Here is a 27,272-nt window from a genome sequence, read left to right as displayed (position 1 = left end):
GGCGCATGTATACTTGCATGCATGGGGGGCCAAACGGGGCACTTGCCCCTCCCTCGGATCGATTAAAAAATTCCACAGATTATAATCGTCAAAGTGATTGAGACACGTAACCTTACACCCTCGACCATGGGACGCTTTGTCTGCCTTAAAATTTTATTACGGGTTGGCCGGTTTCGACCCTCGGCGGGGTAACCATAGAACACGTGTTTCATCTATTTCAGCAATAAAACACGTGTTCCTGTTTTTGGTTCATCGACTGATATTCTCCAGAAGTTTTTGGAACATTGCGACTATTTCCCTTCCATTAATTCGGCAATAACTATTGGTATGACAGTACCTGCTACGACCTGTAAAGAAGTTTCAGCACCTTGAGACGTGTGAAAACATGGTTAAGGTGTCCACTATCTCAGAAACTCGCCTAATAAGATTTATGTATGATTAATGTGCGCAGGAAGAAACTAGAAGAGGAAGCGGTAAAGAAGAAATTTATCGAAAATGTCATCAATAGGTTTGCAAGAGATAGAAGGAGAATTCAATTCTTATACGATACGTGATTATTGAAATTATTTATGAAGTTATGCAAAAGAATATAAGAAATCGAAAAGTAGAAAGAGTGACAGAACAGATTAATGCCATCAAATTTATGATCGTACATTACATCTTTGTGTATACAGTATAACAATTTTTTAGTTAATTGTAATACAACTAGATAAGTTGGAGAATTAGCATAAAAGTATTAGGTGTGTAAACTATTCCAATTAGTTCAAAGGGCCAAGTTTAGGTAACCTCAGTTGGACTTCTTTGCTGTACCCTATAAATAAACGCATAAAATAGTAAAATTAAAATGATAATATAGCTAATTGTAGATACATTGAATGGAACGTTAACTAAGGCTAGCTGCACTCAATATATATTCATCAATAATTAGCTGAAGCTGTCTGCTTCTGTTTGCCATTTGCCCTGGATGTAGAGCTGCTGGAACGAGTACAGAGAAGGGCAACAAGATTAGTGAATGGAACAAAGGGGTGCTCTTACGAAGAAAGGCTTAAGTTTTGCAAATTACAGTGTCTGGAGACTAGGCACCAGCGAGGTGATCTGATAGAGGTGTATAAAGCCTTGAATGGTTTTGCATGCTCTATGACGATGGGATTCTTTCTCTTGCCAAGAATAATCACCTGAGAGGGCATAAATTCAAATTGAGGAAAGACAGATGTAGGATAGACGTGCGGAAATTTGCCTTTAGCCAGCGGGTGGTTGGTTGGTGGAACAGACTGCCATCCCTTGTGATGGAGGTTGATAGCCTAAATAAGTTTAAGGCTCAGCTGGACAGGTATTTTGAACGAACAGAGGGGTGAAGTGTTTTTTTTTTTTTTTGGCTGATGCTGCATAAGCTTGCTTTCTTGCATCAAATGCATGCCTCTGCTAATGCCCATCTGCAAAATGCGAACAGGAATGAGTATACTTTGCACCCCTAATTCTTTTACGCTAAATTCTCCAGTTTATCTAGTTGGTATTATAATTAATTAAAAATTGTATTTTTATTTTTTTATTTTATTTTATTTTATTTTTTTTTTGTTTCCTTTATATTGTCAATTTATATACATTATGTATGTGTTTTTGTATTGATGCAATACTGTATTCTTAATTGATGCAATACTGTATTATTAAAGAGCACTCTTTGGCGCAGACAAATTGCGGTGACAAACGAAAACATGTGCGCAACGTATGAGGTTGATAAAGGTGTCCCGCAAGGCGGAGTATTGTCTGCCACACTTTTTGCCATAGCCCTCGAACCCTTCTTAGCCCAGAACAAGAAGCACTTCATCACATACGCCGATGATATAAAATTTTTTATTACCTCAGGAGATCAGAAATCAGCTGACTACCACAACCAAGTGGCTAATACTAGAATAAAAGAACTTCAAGAGTATCTAGATTGTATCGGGCTGCAGTTGAACGAAAAAAAGACGGCACAAATGACTTTCACAAATAAAATAAAGCCAAACAAAATGGCAATATTTGTGAACGGCATCCTCGTCCAAAAGGCACAGTCACACATTGATCTTGGTCTCAAGTGGGACGAAGGCCTGACCTTCCGCCCGCACTTCGCATACATCCGTAACAAAACATACGCGGCGCTTTGGGCAACCAGGCAGGAGCTCACCGGTATTAGAGACCCCGGTCTGATGAAGCAATACATCAACAGATGTGTTACTCCTATTCCCCTATACGCGGCACAAATCTGGTCTTCAGCTCCCGAATGCAGTATCAAAGCCTTTCTAGGACTCGAATACTGGCTCTTGAGATGGCTGAACAGAATTTCAGCTAAACCTTTTACCATCTCAAGAGCTATACTATACTCCAATTTAGAGGTCACACCCTGGAGACAAACAATAACGTCAAGGAACATAATGACCCTCGCTCAGCTTTTAACGGGACGACTGGACGCACCGAAAGCCCGAGAGTGGATAAAAATACCCGGCGAAAAACCAAGAAGAGTTGCAGAAAAGAAACCACAACTGAAATCGGCATTTACGCAGTTAGATAGCCTCGGAAGATTCTTTCCAGCAAACACCATCCAGCTATTCAACAACCTAAATATCAATCCTGAAAAGCTCTGCAATTGCAAATCCTACAGAAAGGAAGTTCTCAGAAACTCTTACTTGCAAATACAGATGTAATTAAGGATACAGTTCCAGCACCTTGTTCGGCCAGACACAAGCCACTGGGATTTAGGAAACCCGACCTCATCAAGAAATAGATGTCAGGATTGTCATACCTACACAACTCTAATCCCACAGAAGAAGACGACTGCTGGAAATTTGAACTTTCAATTTTTTTTTTTTTTTTTTTTTTTTTTTTTTTACTGTATCGCAGTCATTCCTGTGGTTACAAATGCCGTACGTTGTTTGGCTGTAAATATTTGTGTTTGTGTAAATACGGTGAAACTATCACTTGTGTCTGTTTAAGCAAAAGGTATGCTTCAATTGTCATGGTATTAAGTTCTTACCAGTTTACGGTAGTAAGTAATTAATAACTGAAATATTCTATATTCCAGATAATTATAAATCAGATATTATGTATTTCATGTATTTCATAACTGTAACATAGATGTATGTTTTGTAACATAGTTGTATATGTATGTTCACCCTCTAGCCTGTGGCTGTAACCGGGTGTTCTCATAAGAGAAATAAATTGATGATAATAATAATAATAATAATATTCTATAATCCACTTGTTTAATTAAATTATTTAAAAAATTAAACAAATTTATTGATATAATCCCACAAGGCTGAGAAGAACATGCTGCAGAAATATCTAAAAGAAACCTGGCAATACCGCTGGACAAACACAACAAAAGGGAACATCACCAAAAAGTTCATCAGGGACGTAGACAGAGTTTACAACATTCTTCCAACCTGGCTGCAACCCGGACTTTACACGACCTACCTCCTTAGGGGTCATGGGGCTTTCAATGCAAAGCTTACAGCATTGGGAATAGTGGAGGATCCGCGTTGTACTTGCGGGGAACAAGAAAGCTGGGTGCACATGATGTTTGAGTGTGCCCAATACGAAGACCTTAGATGCAGAATATTAATTACTAGAGTTCACTATCTACCGAGGGATCTCGAGTCACATCTACTAGATACACAAGAAGAATATTTAGCCTTAACTGATTTTGCCAAGGGATTATTTAGCAGGCGCCAAACACTAACCGCCATATACAGAAGACCTTAAAGGAATGAGACAAAACAAACCTGCAAATAGCAGCGAGATGACACAGAGGAGCTGACTATACAGACCTTGGACTGAGTACAAAATGAACTGGGAAAAGACAAGTAACAATATAATGTCTAACCACAAGAGGCATAATTACCGCGAATGATAGACCCACTACAAAGCGACAAAATGTAGTGTGAGGACTATCAAACACCACGGAAGCGATAAATCCCCATAGTGACAGCCAGTAGACTTGATTATGACCCCAAGATAATGATCAGATAATACGACCCAGACCACATGCAGTGTGGAAGGATGACATCCCAGATGTAACCCCTCTATTAGTGTCCCACTTGGACGGGACTCAATGGCCCACTTTTCAGGGATTGCAAAACTGACGGTTACCATATACGGTGGCACTCTCCTGCCGGGACAGCCCATTATGATCAGTGTCGAAGGGAAACCATTCATCAATTGACCTGCATATCTCATCAAAACTGTTTCTTGTAGCAAAATATAAATAATAAACGTAAACTAGTTTTCAGATGTGATCAAAACTGTAACGGTGCTATTAAAGTTTTAAAATGCGGTTAATAACTTTGTTTAAATATTCTCAAAAGTATTTGTTCATGAGCGCGTTTGCCTAGAATTCTGCACAGAGCAGTAATAATACAAAGTTTTCTGGTTGCAGAATGAAGCTGCATCAGTGTTGAAAACAAATGTGAAGTCAAAATTTAGCCCATTAACCAATTAAATAAAGCTCCGACACACGACCGTTATTTTACAGTGAATACCTCAAATATGGTAAATTTGTTCCTCTGTCCGGGAACTTCCACAGGCATCAGTTCCTTAAAGAGAGCATGCTGTCCCGTTCCGGATTAAGATGGTAACTTGTCCTCCATCATCACATAGCAAGTACAGTAATAGAATAATTATTGAAGTACTTCAAAATGCAAAGGACAAGAGGTGTCATTGAGTTTATGCCCCCTGAGGCTCGTGCCAGATTTCTGAACACTTTCCATGGTTGTAATGTCAGTGTCTGCTTCGATGACTTCTGCTTCATCAACAATAACGAACCCTAACAGAAAAAGAAATCGCTGGAGTTACTTTATGAACGGCAAACCGATTCACGCAATTCACGGCAAGCAATTCACGTGCTGGCTTTGTCCGTTCGTAATAAATGCGGCGCTACTTTACATCAAATAATCGAAGCCTTTTGTGAAACCGCCTGTACTGTTTTAGTTTAGGCGAATTTAGTTCGTAATGCGTTGCGAACACTTCACTTTCTCTTGAACAGCAGCCATCTTGTTTTATGGCCTACTGAGGAACTGATCTACGAAGTACATGAAAACCAAATTCAGTTATGCTTTGCGATGGTGAAAACTGATATATTATTTCGTATCAGGCAGGTCAATTTAATTCGAAGGTGTGTGTGTGTGTGCGCGTGGTTTAGAACGCCCACATCTATCTTGAACGCGAATCTGTCTGTAAATGGGCCTGCTAGGTTTTTGGGGCTCTTCTAGACAATCGAGGTCTTCTAAGTAACATGTTGCCCGGAAAGTGAATCCAGTTTATAAAGAGACTAGCGATCGATCGGTCGAGACAAGTTCTGTAACCGAAACACCAAATTTCAATAAAAGGAATTCATTTTCGTTACAATGGAATTTCGTTAGAGTGAAACACAATAAAAAGAAAAAAGACGGCGATTATATTACGAAATAACCGTAACGAAATTTATGAAATGCAGTTTTATACAAAAGGTATAATGAAAATTTTGTTTTTTACGCTTTTAGTTTCTAACGAAACAAAACTTTCATTAATTCAGCCTGGAAAGAGAGAAGAACACAACTGCAGTCTCTTCCATTTTCAAATTTACAAAACCGTAATGCGCAACTAGATAGACTTCAGGAATGGTCAGAAAAATGGCAGCTGTGCTTTAATCCAACAAAGTGTAAGGTATTACACCCGGGAAACGGTAATCCCAAAAAAAACTTATTCACTTGGTGGAGTTCAACTAAACCCAGTAGGGACTTGGAGGAAAGGGACTTGGGTGTTACGATACGGTCAGACATGAAATTCTCTGAGCATTGTAAACAGGTTGCAAGGAAGGCCCATGGTGTCCTATCAATGATCTATCGAACTTTTGCAAGTAGAGATAGGGACGTGATAATCCCATTATATAAGGCTTATGTTAGACCACACTTGGAATACTGTGTTCAAGTATGGAGACCGCACCTGAAGAAAGACATCGAGCTTCTTGAAAGGGTGCAAAGAAGGGTAACTCGCCTGGTGAGATCGGCAAAAGGGCGTCCTTATGAAGAAAGACTTCGAATATGTGGGTTGCAGAGTTTGGAAACTAGACACCTTACAGGAGATTTGATTGAGGTGTTTAAGGCTCTGAGAGGCATCAGTAAAATGAATGAGGACAAAATTTTCAAGATTACAAATGATGCTAGAACTAGGGGACATAAATTCAAGTTACGGGGGGAAATGTTTAGATTGGACTGCAGGAAGTTTTATTTTAGCCAGCGAGTTATAAATTACTGGAATAAGTTGACTACATGGGTGGTAGAGGCCGACAGTTTGGGGAAATTCAAAGGTCATCTGGATAGTACTTTCGGGTAAGGGAAGGATGATAGGTTTAATTTCCTTTTTTTTTATTAATTATTATTATTTAGTTATTTATTTTATTTTATTATTATTATTATTATTTTTTTTTTTTTGACTGGTGCAGCATAAGCCATAGGCTTTCTTGCACCATCCGGCCGTTACTAATATTAACTCGATGCAAAAAGCCGCATTTCTTCATTCAAAGCTTCAAACGAACGTAATTTCCATCGGTGGCTGCTGCAGAGGGGTCCATTGCCCGGATTGAGAGGAGGAGCTGAAGGTCCGGACAGAAATCAGAGGGGATGCTGACAGGTGGAGCCACAGGTGTTCGCGGTTCGAGATGTCGGGTCAGATCCGGTTTTTACTTTACTGACGTTCGTGTTTTAAATCCTTCCAGGCACGCGTATGTGCGTGCACACAAGGCAGACACGAGGATGATCGTGCTTCGAATATTGTCGCCGTCGACAATCGGTATTCGGGTCAAGGACACCAAATAGGCTCGGCATAGGACGCGACAGGTGGAGCTACAAGCCGAGCGACCACCGAAGAAACCGTGCATGGCCTTTTAAGTACACTACAGCAGGCACGTAACCCACACCCACCACCACAGCTCCGAGGTGTCAATCAATACCTTTTGCATCGCGAATAAGCGCAATAATACACGTAATGGCGCCCCCGAGAGGACAAGGGAGGATCTCATCCTTAAAATTAAAATAACAACAGGTATTGAAAAATGAGGATGCGCGTCAACCACAGGCAGTTTTAACTAATAAAACTATCACAGAATCGAATGGCGAAAACGAACATTTCCACAAAGCAAAATATTGTTGTCAAATTCTGTAGATGTGTGTGTAGAGGAAAAACAAAATTGCTCGAGCTCCATCTAACGGTTGACATCAGAAATGAGTGCCGTATGGTAGAGGGGGAGATCCTCATCGAGTGTTTTCGTCATTTCTTTTAAAGTCAGGTTAAAGTAATTCTTATCAAGATTGGAATCGATGTTTAAGGAACTGATGCTCGAAATGAGGGAGAAATTAGTTTGGTCTTCAATTTACACCCATTTACTTCCCAGAGAGTAGATCAAAGAACTTTTGAATTAGAGGGATAAATTGGTCTTCGGAATGTCCATTTCGAACTCGTTTGTGAGAAGACTTCCCCAAAGATTGCTTTGAACAATGGCCCTTTTGAGGAACCAACGCGAGGAAGAATTTTTTTTTTTTTTTTTTTTTTTTTCAAACCTGGATTCGATAAACACTCCGTCCCAGCTGGGAAGGCACAGAGAATGTTCCTTCCCTGCTGGGACGGAGTGTTTTTCTAATTCCAACTTTAAAATCCTGCACGATTAAGTGCAGAGAAAAGATGTTTTAAAATCGAAATTAAATTTTGAATTTAGTCAAGAAAGCGGTGGCGATTCTACGAATTATGAGTTATCCCTCCCCCCCCGTACAGATTTCGAGTAGCACCCACAGGATCTTGGTTTATGAGGGAGCGTCTGCTGTTGCATTCATTTTTTTTTTTTTTTTTCTATAGGACCCAGCCGCTGAAATCCCAGGAAATTAGGCGGCGGGACCTGCCAGAGTATAATAAATTTCAAGGTACACCTGGCCAGCCTCCTCGTTGGCATAGTACGGACAACGTCGGGTCCCATCAGGGGCTCGACGGCCAATAGGCCAGAAGAACAATGGGCACAACATACTACACAACACATGATCCACACACTTTTAAATCTCTGGTCTTGACAGAGTACTGTCCTTCGATACAGCGAACACTCGCGGAGATGGGAGAAATTCCTGGTGCCGTTTGACCCTCAACATACTTTGTAGCATTCATTATGCACGTTCAATATTAACAAAGAACTGGTTTTCCACTTGAATTACAACTCGATACGTTTTAACGGGTCATTAAATGCCAAGAGGTTCCAACTGAGACTTCCTTTGTGTTTGGGCGAATTGGAGGAATCTTATTACGGGAACGTCTTTAGTACAACGAGCAGAGAATCGATCTTATGACGTTGTTACCGTTGCTTAGGGACGGAAATGAAATTGCTTTTCTTAAAGCGTTAACTAACCTTCCCGCTTTACAGCAGTTCTCTGCTGAAGTATTTCACAAGAGACAAATTAACTTAGTTGATAATCAAACAGTTAATGATTAATTTTGCAGATAGCCACTGGAGTTAGGTTTCCTGTTATGCGCTTTTTTTTTTTTTTTTTTCGCACACTGGCATTGCACTTCCTCCAGTGGATGCAGGATTTGGTGAACGATTCACTGCCAGCGGAATACAGGCTCACTTCCTCCTCCTACCTTGGCTACAGACGGGTATTGGCAGCAGCTGCCCGTGCATAAACGCCACGTACAAAACTACATTCAAACCGTTTCACAATTTTTTTTTTTTTTTTTAATCACAGAGATACAAGGTGCAGGTAGACGTATGTCTAGGAGCCACCCGAAAACACGAAGTCATGTCGCAAAACTACAGCAAGCCGACTGCTGGGGATCTATGGTGTTCCACGGGCCCCTAGGCTAAGAGGCCAGGCGAACAACTCAATCCTGCACTACCCAAACAACACATCACTCACACTGTCTGGCCTTCACAGGGTACTTTATCCGACACAAGAGAACAACTGATCGCGGAGTTCTGGGGAACCACCAGTATCGCTTGACCTGGCGGTATGGTAGTTTCGCTATTGCAAGTGACAATTTGAGGAAAGGAGGGAAATTTGGAGTCAAAAGGAATTTGAACATCTTTGAATGCTGACAACAGTTAAAAACTCAGAAATATATGTTGGCAATCTCCATTGACTTTGCTGGGGCATTTGACTAACTTTAGTGGTCTGGTGTCCTTAGGAGACTCCGCAGGCAAATGCCCCACAAAACCTCTAAGGTAATAAACAACTACCTTACAGACAGAAGTGTCTCAGTACGCACAAAGTTCCAAGAATTGACACGCCCTGTGAATAAAGGCTGCCCGCAGGGTTCAATCCTTGGCCCTTTCTTCTGGAATATTGTTCTGGACGAATTGATGGCCTTGGATCTGGGCTTTGTGCAAAGCCCGGCCTTTGCAGATGACATGATTTTCCTTGTAAAAGGAAACACGAGAGTGGTTGTAGAGCAAACATCAAATGCCACCCTCTTGCAGCTGCAGGAATGGGCACAAACGCACATGCTGAAAATATCGCCGGAAAAAAACAAAACAAAAATACTTCTAAAAGGCAATTTGGACATGTGTGGTTACAATTTGCAAGCACACCTGCGCCACAGTTGATGGCCGGAGCTCTCGCACTTTATCCGGAAGTAGCCAAAAGAGGCTTTTATTATAGATTTAAAAAGGGCATGCCCACTGAATTTCTGGGGACAGCCCTTGATACAACCAACACCTTCAATGACGAAAGAAAAAGAATAGCCACAAAGCTCCATGAGCTATGGCAAACAAAGTGGGAGCAGGAAACCACAGGTGTGGTTACCAAACGGTTTCTACCACGGGTGGCAATTGTTAGCCCAAAGCCACCTAAGTGGTATACCCCTGGACTTTTCACAACATTTATATTGATAGGTCACAGTTCCCTAAAGGCGAAACAAAATCCTTAGGGCTAACTGATGACCCAAACTGCACCTGCGGCTAGAGAAGACAGCACACATAATAATAAATAATAAATTTTCTGTTTATACTCCGGGACGACCAAACAGTCAGAGGAGTTAACAAGATAGACAGAATACAAGAAACAGCACCGTATTCAGCAGTCACGGGCTTGAACCCCGGTCACTCAAGGCACGTGTACTTATGCACCCGCGCGCCTGACCACTAGGCTACGGCGGCCTTAAATTCTATATGAATATATAATATATGACATCCCGAGTACAGATTTGGCCCCCTTCCCAGGGAAGAAGAACATCTGTTTATCATAGAAGAGCAAAATTATAAAGCCTTTACATCTTTCACACAGAAAGTATTCGAAATGCGCAGAACAGTCCAAAGAATGGAAATTCAGCCCCCCCAGAAATTAGACAATAATTAAAATTGCCCAAGTTTCCCACCACGCCCAGACGATGACTTAAAAACTGTCAGAATAGCAGTATTCTGCACCCTGACACGACAAAACCGAACTGACCTGGATACCTCCAGGACTACCCTGCCATATGTAGGAACCTGGGGGCCCACACCGAACAATTACTTATTTAGGGGAGAGAGTGTAGAGGCAGCCAGGGAAGCAGATTAGTTGAAAAATATCAGTAAGCTACGGTAGTAGCAAAAGGGGATGCAATGTAGAATGAAAAGGCTGGGCAATGAGTGAATTATGGAATAAATGTCAGTTTTGGTGAAAGAGTGTGTTATGGTGAATGGGAATGAGTAGAAGAGCAAACGTAATTGGCCGAAAGAATACAAAGTTAAAAATAACTTGCATTACTTTATACTAAAAGTATTATATGTATATAAACACAAAGTATACAGCGGGCCATAAGGCCAAGATAACTTATAAAGACTAAGACAGCCTGTGTAGGTCTAATGTCTACTCTATCGTGCCCATCCTTCTACCTGTTTTCCCCCCAATCTTCAGAGCCCCCCCACTCTAACTAAACCGACCGAGTGCACCCCATTAACAATGCTGCCAAATTCTAATCAATGTCTAAATTCAACGACTGTCTCTAAAATGTCTTCTGGCCTTTCTACATTCTAGTGTTCAATCCCCTCTTCTTTTTTTTATTTTATTTAAATAGCTACTGAAATCCTTGGAAATTAGGTGGCAGGGCTTGCCAGAGTACTAAAATAATCTACTGGATGCCCTGACCTGCCTCCTCGTGGCAAATTGTGGGCAACGGTGGGTTCCAAGAGGGGCCCAACGGCTAAATGGTCAGAGGAACAACAGAACATAACAGTACAGGACATTCCCACTCCCCACACACTTTTTAAATCTCTGGCCCCCACAGAGTTCTGTGTCACAAAAACAGTACACCCCGCGGAGATGGGGGAAACCCCTGGTGCCGTCAGACACTTTACATCGTTCAGTGTGAGCTTCGGAAGTGGCAGAACCATCTAAAGAGACGCGAATTTTAAAGGACTTCTCTCTGAAATTGTCCATATTGAGATTTCGAAGGTTTATTGTAAAACTGGAAATTACACAGTAAAATTTATACAATGTGTGTGTGTGTATATATATATCTGATAATTCAAAATCAAACATAGGCTGGTAGTATGGCAAAAAGTGTAGAGCGAAAATTAGCATAAAAATAACGTAAACCAACAGGGAGGGGGAAATAGAGGTAATAAGACATAAACAGTAGCCGAAAGTCCCCTATATAATTTAGCATATAATATATATAACGTACGTACTTTCCCTAATATATTCTATGAATCTTCTGAGAGAAGTGAGGAAGGAGTTAAAATTAGTTTCAATTTTTATATCAGAGGCAGAGGAGATTACATCGTTTATTATCCTCACGAAGTAAGTGCATCTGCTGAATAAGAGTTAAGTTGCGTTGAGCCAGAGTGACAAGCGTGAGCTCAGAAATACTGCTGCTAATACTGCTGTGCCATTTGAATAAAGTGGTTAGTGAGGGCCGTCAAGACAGTATTTATACCCAATCCAAAAATCGGTTGGCTGCTGTTATCACCAATGCCTCGATCAGGATTCAAAACAGTTATCTGCTGTGGTCGCGTTTTCCCTCTGAGGGATGTGTCCGGGGGGTGTTATTCCCCAACTCTTGATTTTTCCGGGTAACTGGACTTTCTCTTCTCCAGATTAATTCTTCAGTTGTCAGATCCGGTTTTGTGCCGTTTCTCGCGCTGTCAGACAAAATTCACAAGACCATTTCATTCGCCTTTCTTTATTTAATTTTTTAAACGATGGACCTCTGCAAGCTGAACCAAAATTATGGCTACATGCGCAGCATTTAACGATGCTCTTAGGTGTCTGGCGACAGATAGCGCATTCCTGTTTCATTTTAGAGGCGATATCACTTTCAGATTGCATTCTTTTAATTTTAACGGATTTCTTAATTTTTACGGCCAAATTTCCCTTAAAGCAGAATTTAGCTAATTGTGAATTTTAGAAAGGCATCACTCCAGGTGCCCTTGTGAACTTCACAGTTAATTTTCTACACGTTTACAATTAATCCTCTTATGTTTGGTTTTGCCTACATGCTTCGGGAAGATTTACCTCCGTAGGAGGATTTCTCTCCGTTTATTTACCCTACTCAGAGCCGCGAGCTACTTGCTAACTTAATGTTTTACGATTGGCCGGTACACAGCAGACCATTCTTATAATATTCTAAACAATTCTAAATTATTAAAATAATAGTTCGGTCTTCATTTCTTGCATGCACGAGGTCCATCACCTATTCAGGCATCCTCTTAGCTATCCATCGGTATATGGCACTATCGGGAGACTTAATAATCCTCATTCTAGGTATCTTTTTAGCGGAGCACAAATCGAGGATACCATACCCTACGCGCACATGCATAACCCCCACTTGTACTATTACCAAGGTCTTTAAACGTGGTGTCTCAAACTTTCACTGTTTCCTGTAGTTGTGGCGCCTTAGAACAATCTACTCCCATCTATATTACTGCCCGCAATATGGTTACCTTTTCAACCACTAATAACGTAATTCTAAATTTTGTTCCTGGTACTGTCTAGTCAAGAAATCCCTCCAGTTTCTTAGCTTTCCAAGAATTTTCTACCATATACGGCCTAAAAGTAAGGCAGCTCAAGCTTACTTGCCGCTTTCCTCTGGCTTCAACTTCTAATCCTCAACAGCGGCCAGTACACGAAGTTTCCTTCGATGCTGTTACATCTTCTGGTGCTGTCACCCTTGGGACGTTCCTGTCATCAAGTGTTGACTTCGATTTTTGCAGTCTGTGTGCGTGATTGCTGGCACTGGATTTCCCAATGAGGGAATGGCTAAGTTTTATCTCCCTCCTTTTTTGAGAATCCAGAAAAGCTTAATCATTCATTCCATTCATTTTTGCTGGATTTTCATTCTTATGGGGTGGTATCTTCTGCCGATTGGACCCAAGTGGTACAGGTTTGTTGGCACCCATGGGATTAGAATTACACTAGTGTCTGAATGCGGGTTTTAGTCCACTAAAGACGGTACGCATATAATTGGCGCCGGTGCTCCCCCCACCCCCCCCGCGGCTTGGTCTGGTACTGAGAAACGGCTTTCTAGTAGCAAAGTCGCAAGAAACAACTATACCACCACACACAACAAATAATAATAGAGATAATTAGATAAACTGTCATTTGCATTCCAGGTCGGCTTGCCTGCTTTCCTGGATTTAAAAAAAAAAAAAACGATTTTCGTTGGAGAGGGGAGAACTTTGTTGACCTCGACTGAGACCGATTAAATCAGCTGAAGTGAAAAAAAATAAAGCCCAACGAGTTCTTCGCGTCATTGATTGACATGATTCGAACCTTGGCGTCTTGAACGTGTTGTGCGGAATGATGATTAATAACCGCTGGGCAACCTCCGAGGACATGATACAAACACACCCAATTTACGGAGTTCTGTATTATCTGAGCAGGGCTTTCCAACTTTTTCATGACTCGGGAGACGTAATATTTTTATCTCGAACCCCTAAGCCTATATTTTAGGAAATCGTATAATGGTACTGAACTTTTATTATAAAATATTTCTAGTACTACGTGCTTATAAGCGATATTACGTATTAATATAAAATTATTATTAAGTACCTGTACAAAATGATTTGTACTATATCTGCTTTGTACGATCAGAAGGTCCAAGATATGAGTAATAAATGTCATTTACTACTTCTCTTTTTGAGAAAATGTGTATATCAATGTCTTACGAGTAATTAAGAGGACACCATCAACAAAACGTCTATTATTAACACACAATTTTACACATTTTTACAAATGAACGAGCATTCAAAAAATTAACGAGATTTCAAACGAAATCACTTATTTAATACTAAAATTGTCCAATGATCACAAAGTCTTACGGAATGCATGTAATAAAATCCTTAAACATAAACATTAATATGTAGTTATAAATCATAAATTTAATGCGAATGTTGGGTTTGTTTTGTTTTTTTTTTTTGCCGAACAAAAAGAGTAGCAATATTTAGTTCGACGGAAGACAGACAGAGCCTCAAATCTGTTCTGCATCAAGTTTGTTCCGGTAAGTAAGGTAAGGTGTGTTGGGGTCTAACGGCTCCTGGGGTTCCCCCCCCCCCCCATCTCCGCGTATTTTCTATGTTTCGGGCAAGCCTGAGATCTTTTTAAAAAATATATATGATTCATGAGCTATGTGGCGTGTTGTGCCCTTCGTTCATCCGGCCTATTAGCCGCCAAGCCCCTAGTGGGACTCGACGTTTACACACCCTGCCACAGGGAGGATGGCCGGGTGTACCCAGTGAGGCTATTTTACTCTGGCAGGTCCTGCCACTTACTTTCCTGAGATTTCAGTGGCTAGGACCTAAAAAAAAAAATATATATATATATATATATATATATATATATATATATATATATATATATAAAATAAAATACATTGGAGAAGTCGCGAGCGTAGTTTAGTTAGTTAAGGTTCTTTTAAACATCGTTTGGGGTTTACACTGAAAGTCTGTAAGGCCTAAAAGGTCGGGCATAAAGTTTGGTGTCTTAAATTTTGATGTTGGGCTGATCGCTATGTAAGATGAGTTTTGGGTGGGGAGGCAAAAGACTGGGGGTGGAAATAGGAAGCAAAGGGGTCGATAGACAAGATGAACCACCGTTTTTCAGTGGAGCGTGCCCATGCCCCACCAGAGGGAAAGAAGGGTGGCAAGGGGAGAAGAGGGTTCTCCTCCTGCGAGGAAATGGGGTTTAAAGAGGTTCCTGCAGGTGCAGGATCTGAAATCCAGATGGCGCTGTACTCTAGCTAGTTTGTTCCGGTGTTTAGATTTCAACGAGGTAGGTATAAATTGCAAAAGCTCTGTCTCTATCCCTCCCCCCCCACATATACGTAGTTTAAAATGGCACCAGGATTTTCATACGCAGCTTTTTTGCTAAGTGATGGATATTCTGTTTTTGATCCAAGCCAAAAGGTTATAAGAATTTCAGTCTTGAATAAGTTTTGAAGTTCAAATGCTGTTGATATATCAAAAAGGTTTTCTTTTTCTGTCACTTTTAGGTTAGCTGTTACCACAAAAGACTCGTCAAATGGATTACGAATTTAGTTCAGATTTTTTGATATTTGTTGAAAATACTGTCTAAAAATGACCTGTAGGAAGTTGAGATGCTGTTGAAAATTTTTCTTAACCACTTTGTCCAAAGTCCGTTCATTTTCAGTTAAAAATATTGTGTAAAGTGCTAAAGCACTCGGTACCTTATCAATAAAGTCTTCCCAAAACTTAATTTTTTTATCACGGTCGTTATATTTTTATCATTAATTTCTTTTATCACTCGGTCTTGAACAGCGAAAACTGTTGTATTTGCGCCTTGTAACGATAAATTGAGTTCATTTATCTTCGAGAAAATATCTGACAAATAAGCCATATTTGGTCCGTTGTACACCCACTGAGATAAAAAGGATGATCCACGAATAAAAGAATGAATTCGTGTCTTAATTCCAAATAAACTTTTAATTACTTTGCCACGTGACAGCCATCTAATATCCGCGTGTGTCAAAAAGGTTACGTGCTCGCAGCCCCTTTCTTTGCACAAGGGGCTGCGAGCCCCTTATGCAAAGGTTATTTGTTGGTCGCGATTTTATAAAGTTATCCATTTTGACAGCATCATCTTAAGTTGCTGAGACATTGGTCTCGATGCTACAGCTTGTTTATGAATGCTGCAATGTGTCCACGAGATATCAGCGCATATTTTGATGCGAGTAATAAGACCCGCAAATTTTCCTCTCATTGATTTTGCTCCATCTGTACAAATTCCACAACACAAAGACCAATCAGTTTGTTTTTCTTCAAAATATAAGTTAATTAAATTAAAAATGTCCTCGCCTCTTGTACGCTCTGTTAAAGGATGACAAAACAGCTTATTTTCCTCCACTTGATCTTCATTCAAGCAGCCTGCAAATAAGATTAAAATGGCTAGATTAGAAACATCCGTGGTCTCATCTGATTGCAAAGCATAAAATGTACTTTTTTCACCCCCCCTTTTTTTATATAATAATGGATTCAACATCTTCAGACACATATCGTGTATCCTTCGAGACACTGTTATTGGAACAGGGTATCATCTAATTTCTTCGCCAAATTGTCACCAAACATACACCTCACCGTAGCTTTTTCACATCAGAAAATGAATTTTTCCGAAATAGAATGGACTTGCCCATTTTTGCTATTTCAAAGCTTACTAAGTACGATGCCTCGAGTGCTCTTTCGCTGTTTTGATTTCCGAGTGATATATCAGATGTTTTGATTTCTTGCAATTTCCGCCTAAAAACACCAACTGGCTTTTCCGCATAATGTTCGTGTTTCGTTTCTAAATGACGAAGGAAGGTTTCAAACTACTTTTGGCGAGCGCTTTTCCGCAAATGATGCATTGCGGGCTTGGATAGTCATCTGAAAAAAAAAAAAAAAAAAAAAAGCCAAATTTAATATTATCTTCGCTATATTTCCTCTTCTTACTGTTCCTTTTCATACGGGTTTTTTGAAGGTCATCTAGGGGCGAATTTGAGGTATGATTTTGATTTTCACGCTTCTCATTAATTTGTATTTCAACATTGTTCTTCACGGTTCCAGTCTTCAACCAACGGTTCATAATGGTATTTTTAAGTTTAAAAATACTATGACTATGAATAAACTGTAATTCTGCGCAACATTCAAATCCAACACGATATGGCGCAGCGACTAGCAATGTTTACTGGAGTTTGTCTGACACATATTGGTACGTTCGCACCAATATCAATAAAAAGATCTGTGAAAAGTTACACGACTTAGGATCCTATCTCCATCAATTTGGCCTCCTCATTAACCCCGCCAAATCAGCCCAAATGGTCTTTTCTCTGAAGCGCCAACCCACTGAAATCCAAGCTTCTCTAGACGGTATTCCCTTCCCAGTGGTCAAGATGCATACAGACTTGGGAGTCGTCTTCGACTATAAATTGAGCTTCAACCCCCACATTGACAAACGTATAGCAAAATTCTGTCAAATGCGCTGGACCACAAAACAACTGCTCCACGTTAGGGATCTGGATGTGACTCGTTGGTACATATACACCTCAGTATACTCCGTCGTATTGTATGCCTCGGAAATTTGGGGATCCGCGGCCCCTACCAGCACCAAGCGCGTGTACTCCGCCGAATACTGGCTCCTTCGTTGGATCACGCAAAAACATCGTCGTCCACCCCAGCAAAGAACAACTGCGATGGCGACTTCATTTTGCCCGACTTCCAGATCTTGTATTTGAAAAACGCCTTGGTTTCACTGTCAAGATGACAACCGGAATGGTCTCGGAGCCAAGCATCTGGGAACTGTGTGGCTGGAGGATCCCTCTACCCGGACTGAGGTCAGCTCCTACGCTCACAGTTCACTATAACAGACTACCCCTTCTCCCCAGGGAGATGCTCCCCACAATCGTTTCAATTGTCGGCGACCTCTGTAGGTTTGTGAAGGATCGGAGGTACCCACCGAAGACAGATCCTTAAGAGCCTCACCTTGGCCAGGCAAAGTGCACATTGATAAGGGCAGTATAATAATGCTCAATATATTGTAAATAATGTTGAAAGCACGATGTGTTTATGAATGTGTTCTAAATAAAGTCAACAATATCTTTATGAATATAAATGTAAATCTGAATATCTTTATTTCATGGTAAATACTATCAAAAGCATATTCTGGAAATAATCTGACACTGATTTTATTGTTGGCTGTGGGGGATGAGCCCGAACCTCGATGTAGGCCCCTCCCCCCAAGACTATTAATTGGCTGGTGGACAGTAGCAACCCGTGGCATTGCTGCTGTGAAGGGTGTATACAGTAAAGATTATATTTCTATTTTTAGAACTAATACTTCGCCGATATGTTTCGCAAAATGCATTTCATTTTAATCGATTTTCGCCTAATTGATGAGAACTGACCTTTGGAGCCCGCTGTGGGAAGTCGGACGCTAAGTTTTATTTTATTTTTTTTTAGCCGCCGGAGCGCGCAGGAGACGAAGGGATGGGATGTTTTCATCGACAGCCCACCGGAAGACGAAGATGAGACGGTCAGTTCGAAAGCCATCGACATCACCCTAAAGGTGTTCAAGATCGTAACTTACTTCTTAACGTTCTGCCTCGTGCTCTGCTCGGCCGTCATCTCCAAAGGGACCTTTTTGTTCATGACGTCACACGTGAAGATCAACAGGACAATCGCCGTGTGCAAGAAAGGCCTGGGTAAGTCTCGCACAATTCTCTACTTTCCGAGACAACCGCAGAAAAATTTATTCATTTACACGTACTGTACACTCTTCCCCACCCCCAATTTCGGTTTCGTGGGGCATTAATGTTAATTATCTCGCTTGCCTCGAGAGATTCATTTCGTTTAATTCGAGTTAACGTATTTGCTCAGATGCGAACCGAATTGTGAAACTCGCGGATGTTTTAAGATTTTCCAGTTAATTTGCGTACGGATGTGCTTCGGTGTGGTGGGAACTGCGCACGCATTAATTTGCTGAAACGCTCGCATTTCAGCGAAGTAACGCGTAACAAATGTAATCGCGTATAAGGAGGGGTGGATAAGGAATTTAAAATATATAATACAGAATAAAATATACATACTTGTATATACTTTAAAATATGCATTTTAATACATTTTTTATATAAAGGCCTTTAAAAGACACCACCAGTAAAACTAAATATAGGGGATTAATGTACGGGGTTATTAAAATTAAAGTATCCCTGTAGAGGGCTCTGAAGAGAAATTTGGACAACAAAAAGAATGCGCTCGCCATTTATTGAAAAAAAAAAAAAAAAAAACGTTACAAAATTTGTCACTATATTGGCGCTGTGGCAATACAAATCACTTGAACAGCGCTACAATTGTTCAATGTGTCCTCCATTTTGGTCAACAACAGTTTCCATTCGAAGAACAGTATTTTCTACAGGAAAACGTAACGTGCCAACTGGAATAGCCAGCACATGACGACTAATGCTGTCCTTCAGATATGCCAGATTTTGATATCCTTCTCGATACATTTGATTCTTTAAAAAACCCACCCCACAACCAGAAGTCTCGTGGGGTGAGGTCCGATGATCGGGGTGGCCAAGATGTCTGCAAACAACGGCTGATGACCCGTTCGTCTTCCTGCAGCAACGTCAGGATACCATATTCATGCAAGATGGCACACCATCTTGCATGAATATGGTATCCTGACGTTGTTGCAGCTCTGGTACTGCGAAATTTGCCAACATTTCATAATATCGCTGTCCAGTGATGGAACAGGTGCGGGATCCAGTCGGTGTTACCTGGTCAAAAAAAAAATGGCACAATCATGAGTGTGGCCATAAATCCACACCAGACACACTGTCACTTTTGCAGAATGCAACGGGACCTCTTGGATAACGCGAGTTTCTGTTGCCCAAATGCGACAGTTGTGCGTATTCACTTGTCCATTTAAGCAGAAGTGCGCTTCATCACTCCAAAGGATGTTCCATGGCCACGTGATATCCACTGTTAAAAAGTGAAGTACGTATGTGAAACGAATATCTGCATCACCACGCTTTAGCTGCTGTAGCATGTGCATCTTGTAAGGATAGTACCGCAACACCTGACGCGTTACTAGCCTTTCAGTAGAATTCGGCATGTCCACTTCACGAGAAACACTTGCGCTACCACATGGAGATTGACTTAATAAATCCGCGACAGCCATAGCCACATCTTCAGCACGAGAGGAGTCCACTCGTTTTCGATCTCTACCTGGTTGAACACCAAGGTGTTTTGTCCTTTGCTTCAAATTTCGCAATCCTTTTGCGGCCAGCACAAACAGTCGTAGGTCTACGTGGACCTTATGCGCTTCTGACGTCTCCAGAATTCTTTGATCTGATAGCCGCAGTGCAACGTTGCTGTTCTGATAGTACAGCTTCACTTCTCAATAGCGCCTTTTCCTGCAACGTTGCTGTTCTGATATTATAGCGCCTTTTCTGCAGTGTTGTTGGCATTTGCTGCTGTACTGCAGGCAAACATCCGCTGTATGATTTTGAAGAGACTGCTTTGCTTTTATACAGTACAGTGGAGCTGAGTGATTAGTGGCGCTGTGGCAATAACTTACGATTATGCAAATAACGTAAGTTAGTTGCATAATCGTAACTAAGATAGTTACGCGCCATACAGTGACTAATTTTGTTTTCCAATAAATGGCGAGCGCATTCTTCATTGTACGTGTTGTCCAAATTTTCTTTAGAACTCGCTCCAGAGCCCTCTATATAGGGATAGTTTAATTTTAACAACCCTGTACTTCTCTCTCAAGAAAAGAAAATAAGATCGTGAATTTCATAATTAAGAGAGAGAGAGAGAGAGATAAAAGACGTAAGTTCTTTAGCGAATTCTTAATAAATGCTATTAAAGTCTTCGGTGGCAAGTTTCGAAATTCCCATAGGACATTCCACGTACATTAGAAATGTGAGAAAATCGACACGCAGACCACCCTCATTTCGACAAGTTAAAAACGGATTTCATCCGTTTCCGATCGGAAACAAATCAAAATCGAACAGTAAAGGAAAAAAAGTGAGTGAAGGGAATTTTTTTTTTTTTTTTTTTTTTTACAACGGGTAGCAGAATATCGAGATTTCACATTGAGAGCAATCCTCAGCGAGTTCCAGGTGCACAGAACGCGCACGAAAACATTTGTACGGGGAATTAGTGAATATGTGAAAGGCGGACTTTCGGTATGGATAAATAAATCTTTGTGTCCTACCAAATTAAAATGTAGGTGTACATTGGTAAGAGACAAACTCCCTTCACGGCAGAAAATGCCAGGGGATTACCTTAAAATGAAAAATAAAAGAATGTCTAAAATATACAAGAAAGGTTAAATATACACGAAAAGATTACATTACTCTTCAACACATGTCTACCTTACACACTACATTTCTGTCTAGAGTCCTGGCAACTGTAATACAAAAGTTCATCTCAACATCACATCCGCTGAATCAACTTGTGCGAGATATTCAATTGCGTACGCACAGTTCTTGACAGATTTTCGCGCAACTACTAGGCAACACAACAGTAGCCTCAGCGAGCCACACTCCGGTTTGTTTCCTGTATTTCGGTTCTTCTATGAGGGTCCTTAGTAGGTCAATTCCGATATGTCTTAGGGACTGAATTGATTCTATTGCACTGGCGAGTATAAACCCATCTTCAGTCTCTTGGTCTTCATTCTCAAGTATTTTGTGCCTCCTAATGCAGATAGCGGGATGTGCCACTCACAAAGCTGCCAGAAGCATGGTGATGATATCGTGCCTTCCAGTCATCATTACGATACCAGCTTCTTTGCGCGTGAAATCGTAAGTTTTATAACGAAGGCCACACAATACCGAAATTTCGCAAACACTCTCGAAAAGCACAAGTGAAATCACTACTTTTCACTCAAAACATTTTTTTTTTTATGGTGCTCGGTGCATATAAACACAGGTGCGTATGGTTTTGGCGGGACAATTGGAGCTGCATCTGATCCGAGGTATGTAGCGTAATTATACAGTGAATGGCACGTTGATTTGGAGAATATATCTTCTTTGTACTTAAAAGTATTTCGTGAAAATTTTAGGCTAACTCAATACCAACAAGTAAAGAAAAAAAATCGGTGCTCGCAACATGATTGCAAAGTAACGTTGTCATGCGCTAACAACGTTGAATGCGTTATGCAGCATTGCTAGTTATTGCTACTCAATATCATTTCGTGTTTTGACGAACATTTGACCTAATATGTAGCGTGTTGATTTCGCCTACTAGATCTCAGAAAACTATGTACGAAAAGACCTTTTTAACGTGGGCATGTGCATTTTTGGACGATCAAATTGAAAAGTTGCTAACTTAGACCGAACTGAAACAATCAAAAGATACTCAAAATTGGTAGAGAGAACACTAGGAACGATTGAGGGAAAAATAAGAACATTCAACAAATTTTTTTGTTCGGTTTAAGGCGCACAACTTTTGCCATAAAGGATTCATTGTCTAACGACCTCAGGGGTATCCTCCATCTTCGCCTTGTGTGCTCTATTCCTGTGGTCGCAGTATTAGCAAAGTCACATGATGCAAGAAAGCAAGCTTATATAGCATAAGCCAAAAAAAAAGAAAAAAACATTTATTTACTTCACCTATCCACTCGTTCCAAATGTTTGTCAAGTTCTGCCGTGAATCTATTTAAGCTATCAACTTCTACAACGACAGATGGAAATTTGTTCCAGCAATCAACCACCCACTAACTAAAGGCAAATTCCCGCACATCTATCCTACAACTGTCTTTCCTCAATTTGAATTTATGCCCTTTCAGGCGATTATTCTGAGCACGAGAAAGAATCTCATCCGCATTGAGCATGCTCAAGCCATTCAAGGCTTTGTATACCTAAATCAGATCACCTCGGAGGTGCCTAGTCTCCAGACACTGTAATTTGTAAAAGTTAAGCCTTTCTTCGTAAGAGCAATCTTTCATTCCATTCACTAATCTTGTTGCCCTTCTCTGTACTCGTTCTGTACTGTGGTCTAACCATTGCCTTCTACAAGGGGATAATAGCCTCCTTATCCCTGCTAGAAAAATTCCTGTATATCATTGACAAGACACCATAAGCTACTCTTGCAGACCGTCTGCACTGCTCAGAAAACTTCATATCTGCCTGCACAATTACCCCCAGGTCCTTTTCTTTCTCTGTCACTGTGGTACCGCAGAGTTGATAAGTTACTCTAGGATTACTGCTTACCATATGTAGTAGTTTATTTTTGTCAATGTTAAACTTCATTTGCCACCTCTCAGCCCATCTCCTCAACTTTTCTAGATCCTGTTGCAGCAGTGTACTGTCTTTGTGTCATTAAAACCCTGCCAACCTTCGTATCGTCTGCAAACTTGGACATTAAGCCTAATATACCATCATCAATATCATTTATAAATACAGAAAACAACACTGAACCCTGAGGGACTCCACTAATAACATTAATCCACGAAGAGCAGTATCCATTGATTACCACTCAACCATCCCTTTATCCATAGCAGCAATTTTCTTCCAATGCCACACTGCTCCAATTTGTACAGCAGTCTTCCATATGCAGCAGTATCAAAGGCTTTTCTAAGATCCAAATATATGATATCAAAGTTATTCTTTGCATTCAGTTCCTTTGTGACTACATCATAGTATCCAATGAAATTTGTCAGACAAGACTTCTCTTTAACAAACCCATGCTGTGTCAGAGCTATAACTGAAGTCTTGTCTAGATGATCCTGCAATGCTTCTTTAACCAGTGCCTCCATTAATTTCCCTGGAACAGAAGTTAAACTAACAAGTCTGTAATTAACTGTGTCTCCCTTTGTCCTCCTTTGTGGATTGGGGTAACATCTGCACATCTCTAGTCCATGGGTGCCTCCCCTGAGTCCAGGGAAGCTCTCATAATTGTGGATAAGGGTTTGCTTAGTTCCTTTGCCGTCTCCTTTAATGTAACTGGATTGATCCCATCCACCCCAGGTGCCTTTCTTGTGTTTATCTTCAATAATTTCTCCTCCACTTTACTCTCAGTTATTACAAGATTATCTAGGTTACTGCCAGAGTTTTATACACCTCTGGCATTCCCCTTCCTGAATAACTCCCCATGGGTGAATGTAGACGCAAAGTATTCATTTAGTTTGTTAGCTACCTGAGCAGGATCATCAACAGTTGAACCGTCGATATCCAGTGGACCAATTTGATTCATCCCCTTACTTCTAGAGTTTACATAAGTAAAGAACTCTTTGCTGTTTTTCTTTTGCATTCTTTGCCAAAGACTTCTCATAATCTTCCTTTGTGATTTGGTTAGAGACCAGCTTATATCTATCATAGGCTTCCATATCACCCATTAATTTGTATGTATCCCATGCATTTTCTTCTCTGCCATATGCCTCATTAGTTCATCTGACATCCATTTAGGCCTAAACCTTGAACAATATTTCTTAGTTGGTATGTAAAGCCTAGTAGCTTCCAAGATAAATTCTTTGAATGCTTCCCTTTTGAATTTGCTGTTGGTAACATCTTCAGTTGGTCCCACTGTACAGAATTTAAACTGTCTGAGACCGTTGTAGTCACCTTTAAGAAAGCAAAAATCCTTCCCTTGATGGTAGTTACCTCTTTGAGTAAATTCAACTTCAGCACACTGTGATCACTGCCACCTAGTGGTTCCTTTATCTGCAGATTCTTAATGCATGAAGAATCACTACTGATAATCAAATCTAGAGTATTACTCCCTCTAGTTGCCTCCCGAACATGCTGATGTAGAAAACAATCATCCAATAAATCCACAAAAGCCTTGCTAGTGTGTGTGACAAACCCACAAATTCCAGTCAATATCTGGGAAATTAAAATCTCCCATTATAAGACTCTCTCTGATTTACTGCTCCACTCCTTCTCTGCCCAATTGTTCATTGTACTCGTCAGATTCATTAGGCCTATAGCACACAGCTACTCATTTTCCCTCTCCCAGTGCTTATGTCACACCAAACAGACTCAACGTTGCATTGTCCACCCATGTGAATTGTATGCACTTCCTTAGATTTTGTTTCTTAACTAACAACATAACGCTTCCTCCCTGTATCCTTCCTGTACACACTCCCCAAAAATCCAGTTCCGCACTGCTTATGTTTGTGTGACACCATGTGTCCGATATCCCAACAATATCTGCCTTTGATGTCTTGACTAGTACTCTGAAGGCGAAAGGTTTCAAAAGTGCAAGTAAATGTTAGTGTTCTGTAGTGGCGTGTTATGTTGTTCCTGTGACCACTTAGCCGTTGGCCCCTAGTGGACCCTCTGTTGCCCATCGTTAGCCACTTGGAGGCAGGTCAGGCATTAGAGGATCACAATGGCAGGTAACTTTTGCCATAGGTATAGGTATAAGGTAAACTATCACTGCCTGCAGTAAAGATATTTAAAGATATTTAATTTAATGTTGACTGTCTGACGGCTCCGGGGATTTCTCCCATCTCCGCGTGTGTTCTTTGTATCGAGTGACAGTACCCTGTCTATGCAGAGGTTTAGAAATAATGTATGGGTCATGTGGTATGTAGTTTGTTGTGCCCATTGTTCATCCGGCCTGTTGGCCGCCAGGCCCCCAGTGGGACCCGTCGTTACCATACCTAGCGACGGGGACGCCGGCCGGGTGTACCAAGAGACTAATTATACTCTGGCAGGTCCTGCCACTTACTTTCCTGGGATTTCGGTGACGAGGACCTAAAATAAAGGTTGGAGTTATCGCTGTTGATTTAAGTAAAATTGCATTTAGAAAGCGCTGCGTGGGGTTTTACGCTGAAAGACTATTTCTAGAGAGCCTAAAGGGTTGGGCAAGTGATGGGATGGAGGATGAAGACGGGGGGGGGGGATGAAAACCTTTGCGATATTGTTCTCTTGTGTATGTCTGTGGAAGTATGTTTTCACCGCTGATTGGAGTGTTGTGCGGATTGAAAAGCCCAGAATAGCTCGCGAGGGAAGTGTACTCCCTCCACCTGAAATTAGCACCTTCGATCGAATAGATCTTTAGAAATTCCTCCAGTCATCGACGGTAGTCGAACTCTGATTCCTTCAACGATATGTGAAAAGTGGCGAAACTATTGAACTCTCTCGAAGGACTCAACACTTTACAAATTACCTCTATTCTGCAGCGCGATGCAGGCAAATAATTTAGCCTTGCTGTATTCCACTCAATGATATCTACAAGGTACACCAAAAACATTGGAAACGCGATGTCCTCTCGTGATATCTTAAAATAAATTACCCAAAAACAGCAGAGATATTAACCAACAAATGTTGGTGAAAGAGATTTGGGAGTACAAATTTCTGTAGATCGAATCTTGAAATCAGTTGGGATGAACATCTTATGCTCAAACAGCACTTCGACACGTCTCAGAAGAAAACTCTTGTCGCTCTTAGATGTACACGACAATAATTAGGTTTCTTCGATAGAAATTAGCCATCACTAAGTACGTGCAAAGATGTGTTTATCCCGTTGCCCTCTGTGCTTCCGTTATCTGGCCTTCAGCACCGCAGTCAATCATATCTCAATAACGTAATCAGCTTCGAATACTGGATCCAGTGACGGATAAACAAAGCAGTGAGAAATCCGTTCACCATCTTCACAGGTATCCTTTTACACAACACTGGAGGAAATACATCCGTTCACCACTTGGGAAATACGTCTTTGCACGGAAACTGGACGTCTTTACAACACTGCTTGCAGGGAAACTGCAAGGGAAACACACCCGATATCAGCGCAATCGACCCTTCCCAGAGCGAAGGAGGCCCAACCGAGTTCTTTATCGGTCCCAGTGCGAGCAAGATTCCATCACCTTTCAAGCTTACATCGTACACATTCCTCTGCAGCATCCCCAGTTTCTTGAACACCTTGGAAATTAACGATGAACTGCTCCGAGAAGAACAAAACAAGAATCACGGATTTAATATTTGCCCCACAGTCCTCTTCTGCCATCACTTTTGTGCCCCGATGGGCATTTCAGTTTTTTTTAATTACTGGGGAGCTCAGTAATTATTTGTCCCAGGTTTTAATTATTCAGTTTTAACCCCTGTACCCCTTTCGTTTTATACATGCCCCTCTAGCACCGTTCTGTACGGGGGAGTTACATTTGATTTCAAGATTTGTAAATTCCAATTTAATTAATTAAAATGTAAAAAAAAAAAAAACGTAAACCAGTGGGGCAGTTCTCCGAACTATGAACTACGGCTGCATCTGGCCAACCTGGAGACGAAGCCTCCCCAGGTTGGCCAGAAATGTGATCCGAAGGTTAAGTTTACTTCTTTTCCGCCTGTTCAAGTAACCTCGTCTCGTT

The 27,272-nt window shown here is 40.9% G+C and overlaps 1 protein-coding gene across 1 annotated transcript in view; it reads left to right on the top strand.

Annotated features, from left to right (window-relative positions):
• The window catches only part of kkv (hyaluronan synthase-like protein kkv), a 401,584-nt gene that overhangs the window by 168,372 nt on the left and 205,940 nt on the right, over positions 1–27,272 (top strand). The window contains exon 3 of the mRNA XM_090387806.1: positions 18,416–18,657. Within this exon, the coding sequence (XP_090243932.1) occupies positions 18,416–18,657 (242 nt within the window). The remainder of the gene's footprint in view (positions 1–18,415; positions 18,658–27,272) is intronic.

This window comes from Mastigoproctus giganteus, chromosome 13, assembly GCF_048544385.1.
Source record: "Mastigoproctus giganteus isolate SK-2022 chromosome 13, ASM4854438v1, whole genome shotgun sequence".
NCBI lineage: Eukaryota > Metazoa > Arthropoda > Arachnida > Uropygi > Thelyphonidae > Mastigoproctus > Mastigoproctus giganteus.
This window is presented reverse-complemented; position numbering and strand designations above follow the sequence as displayed.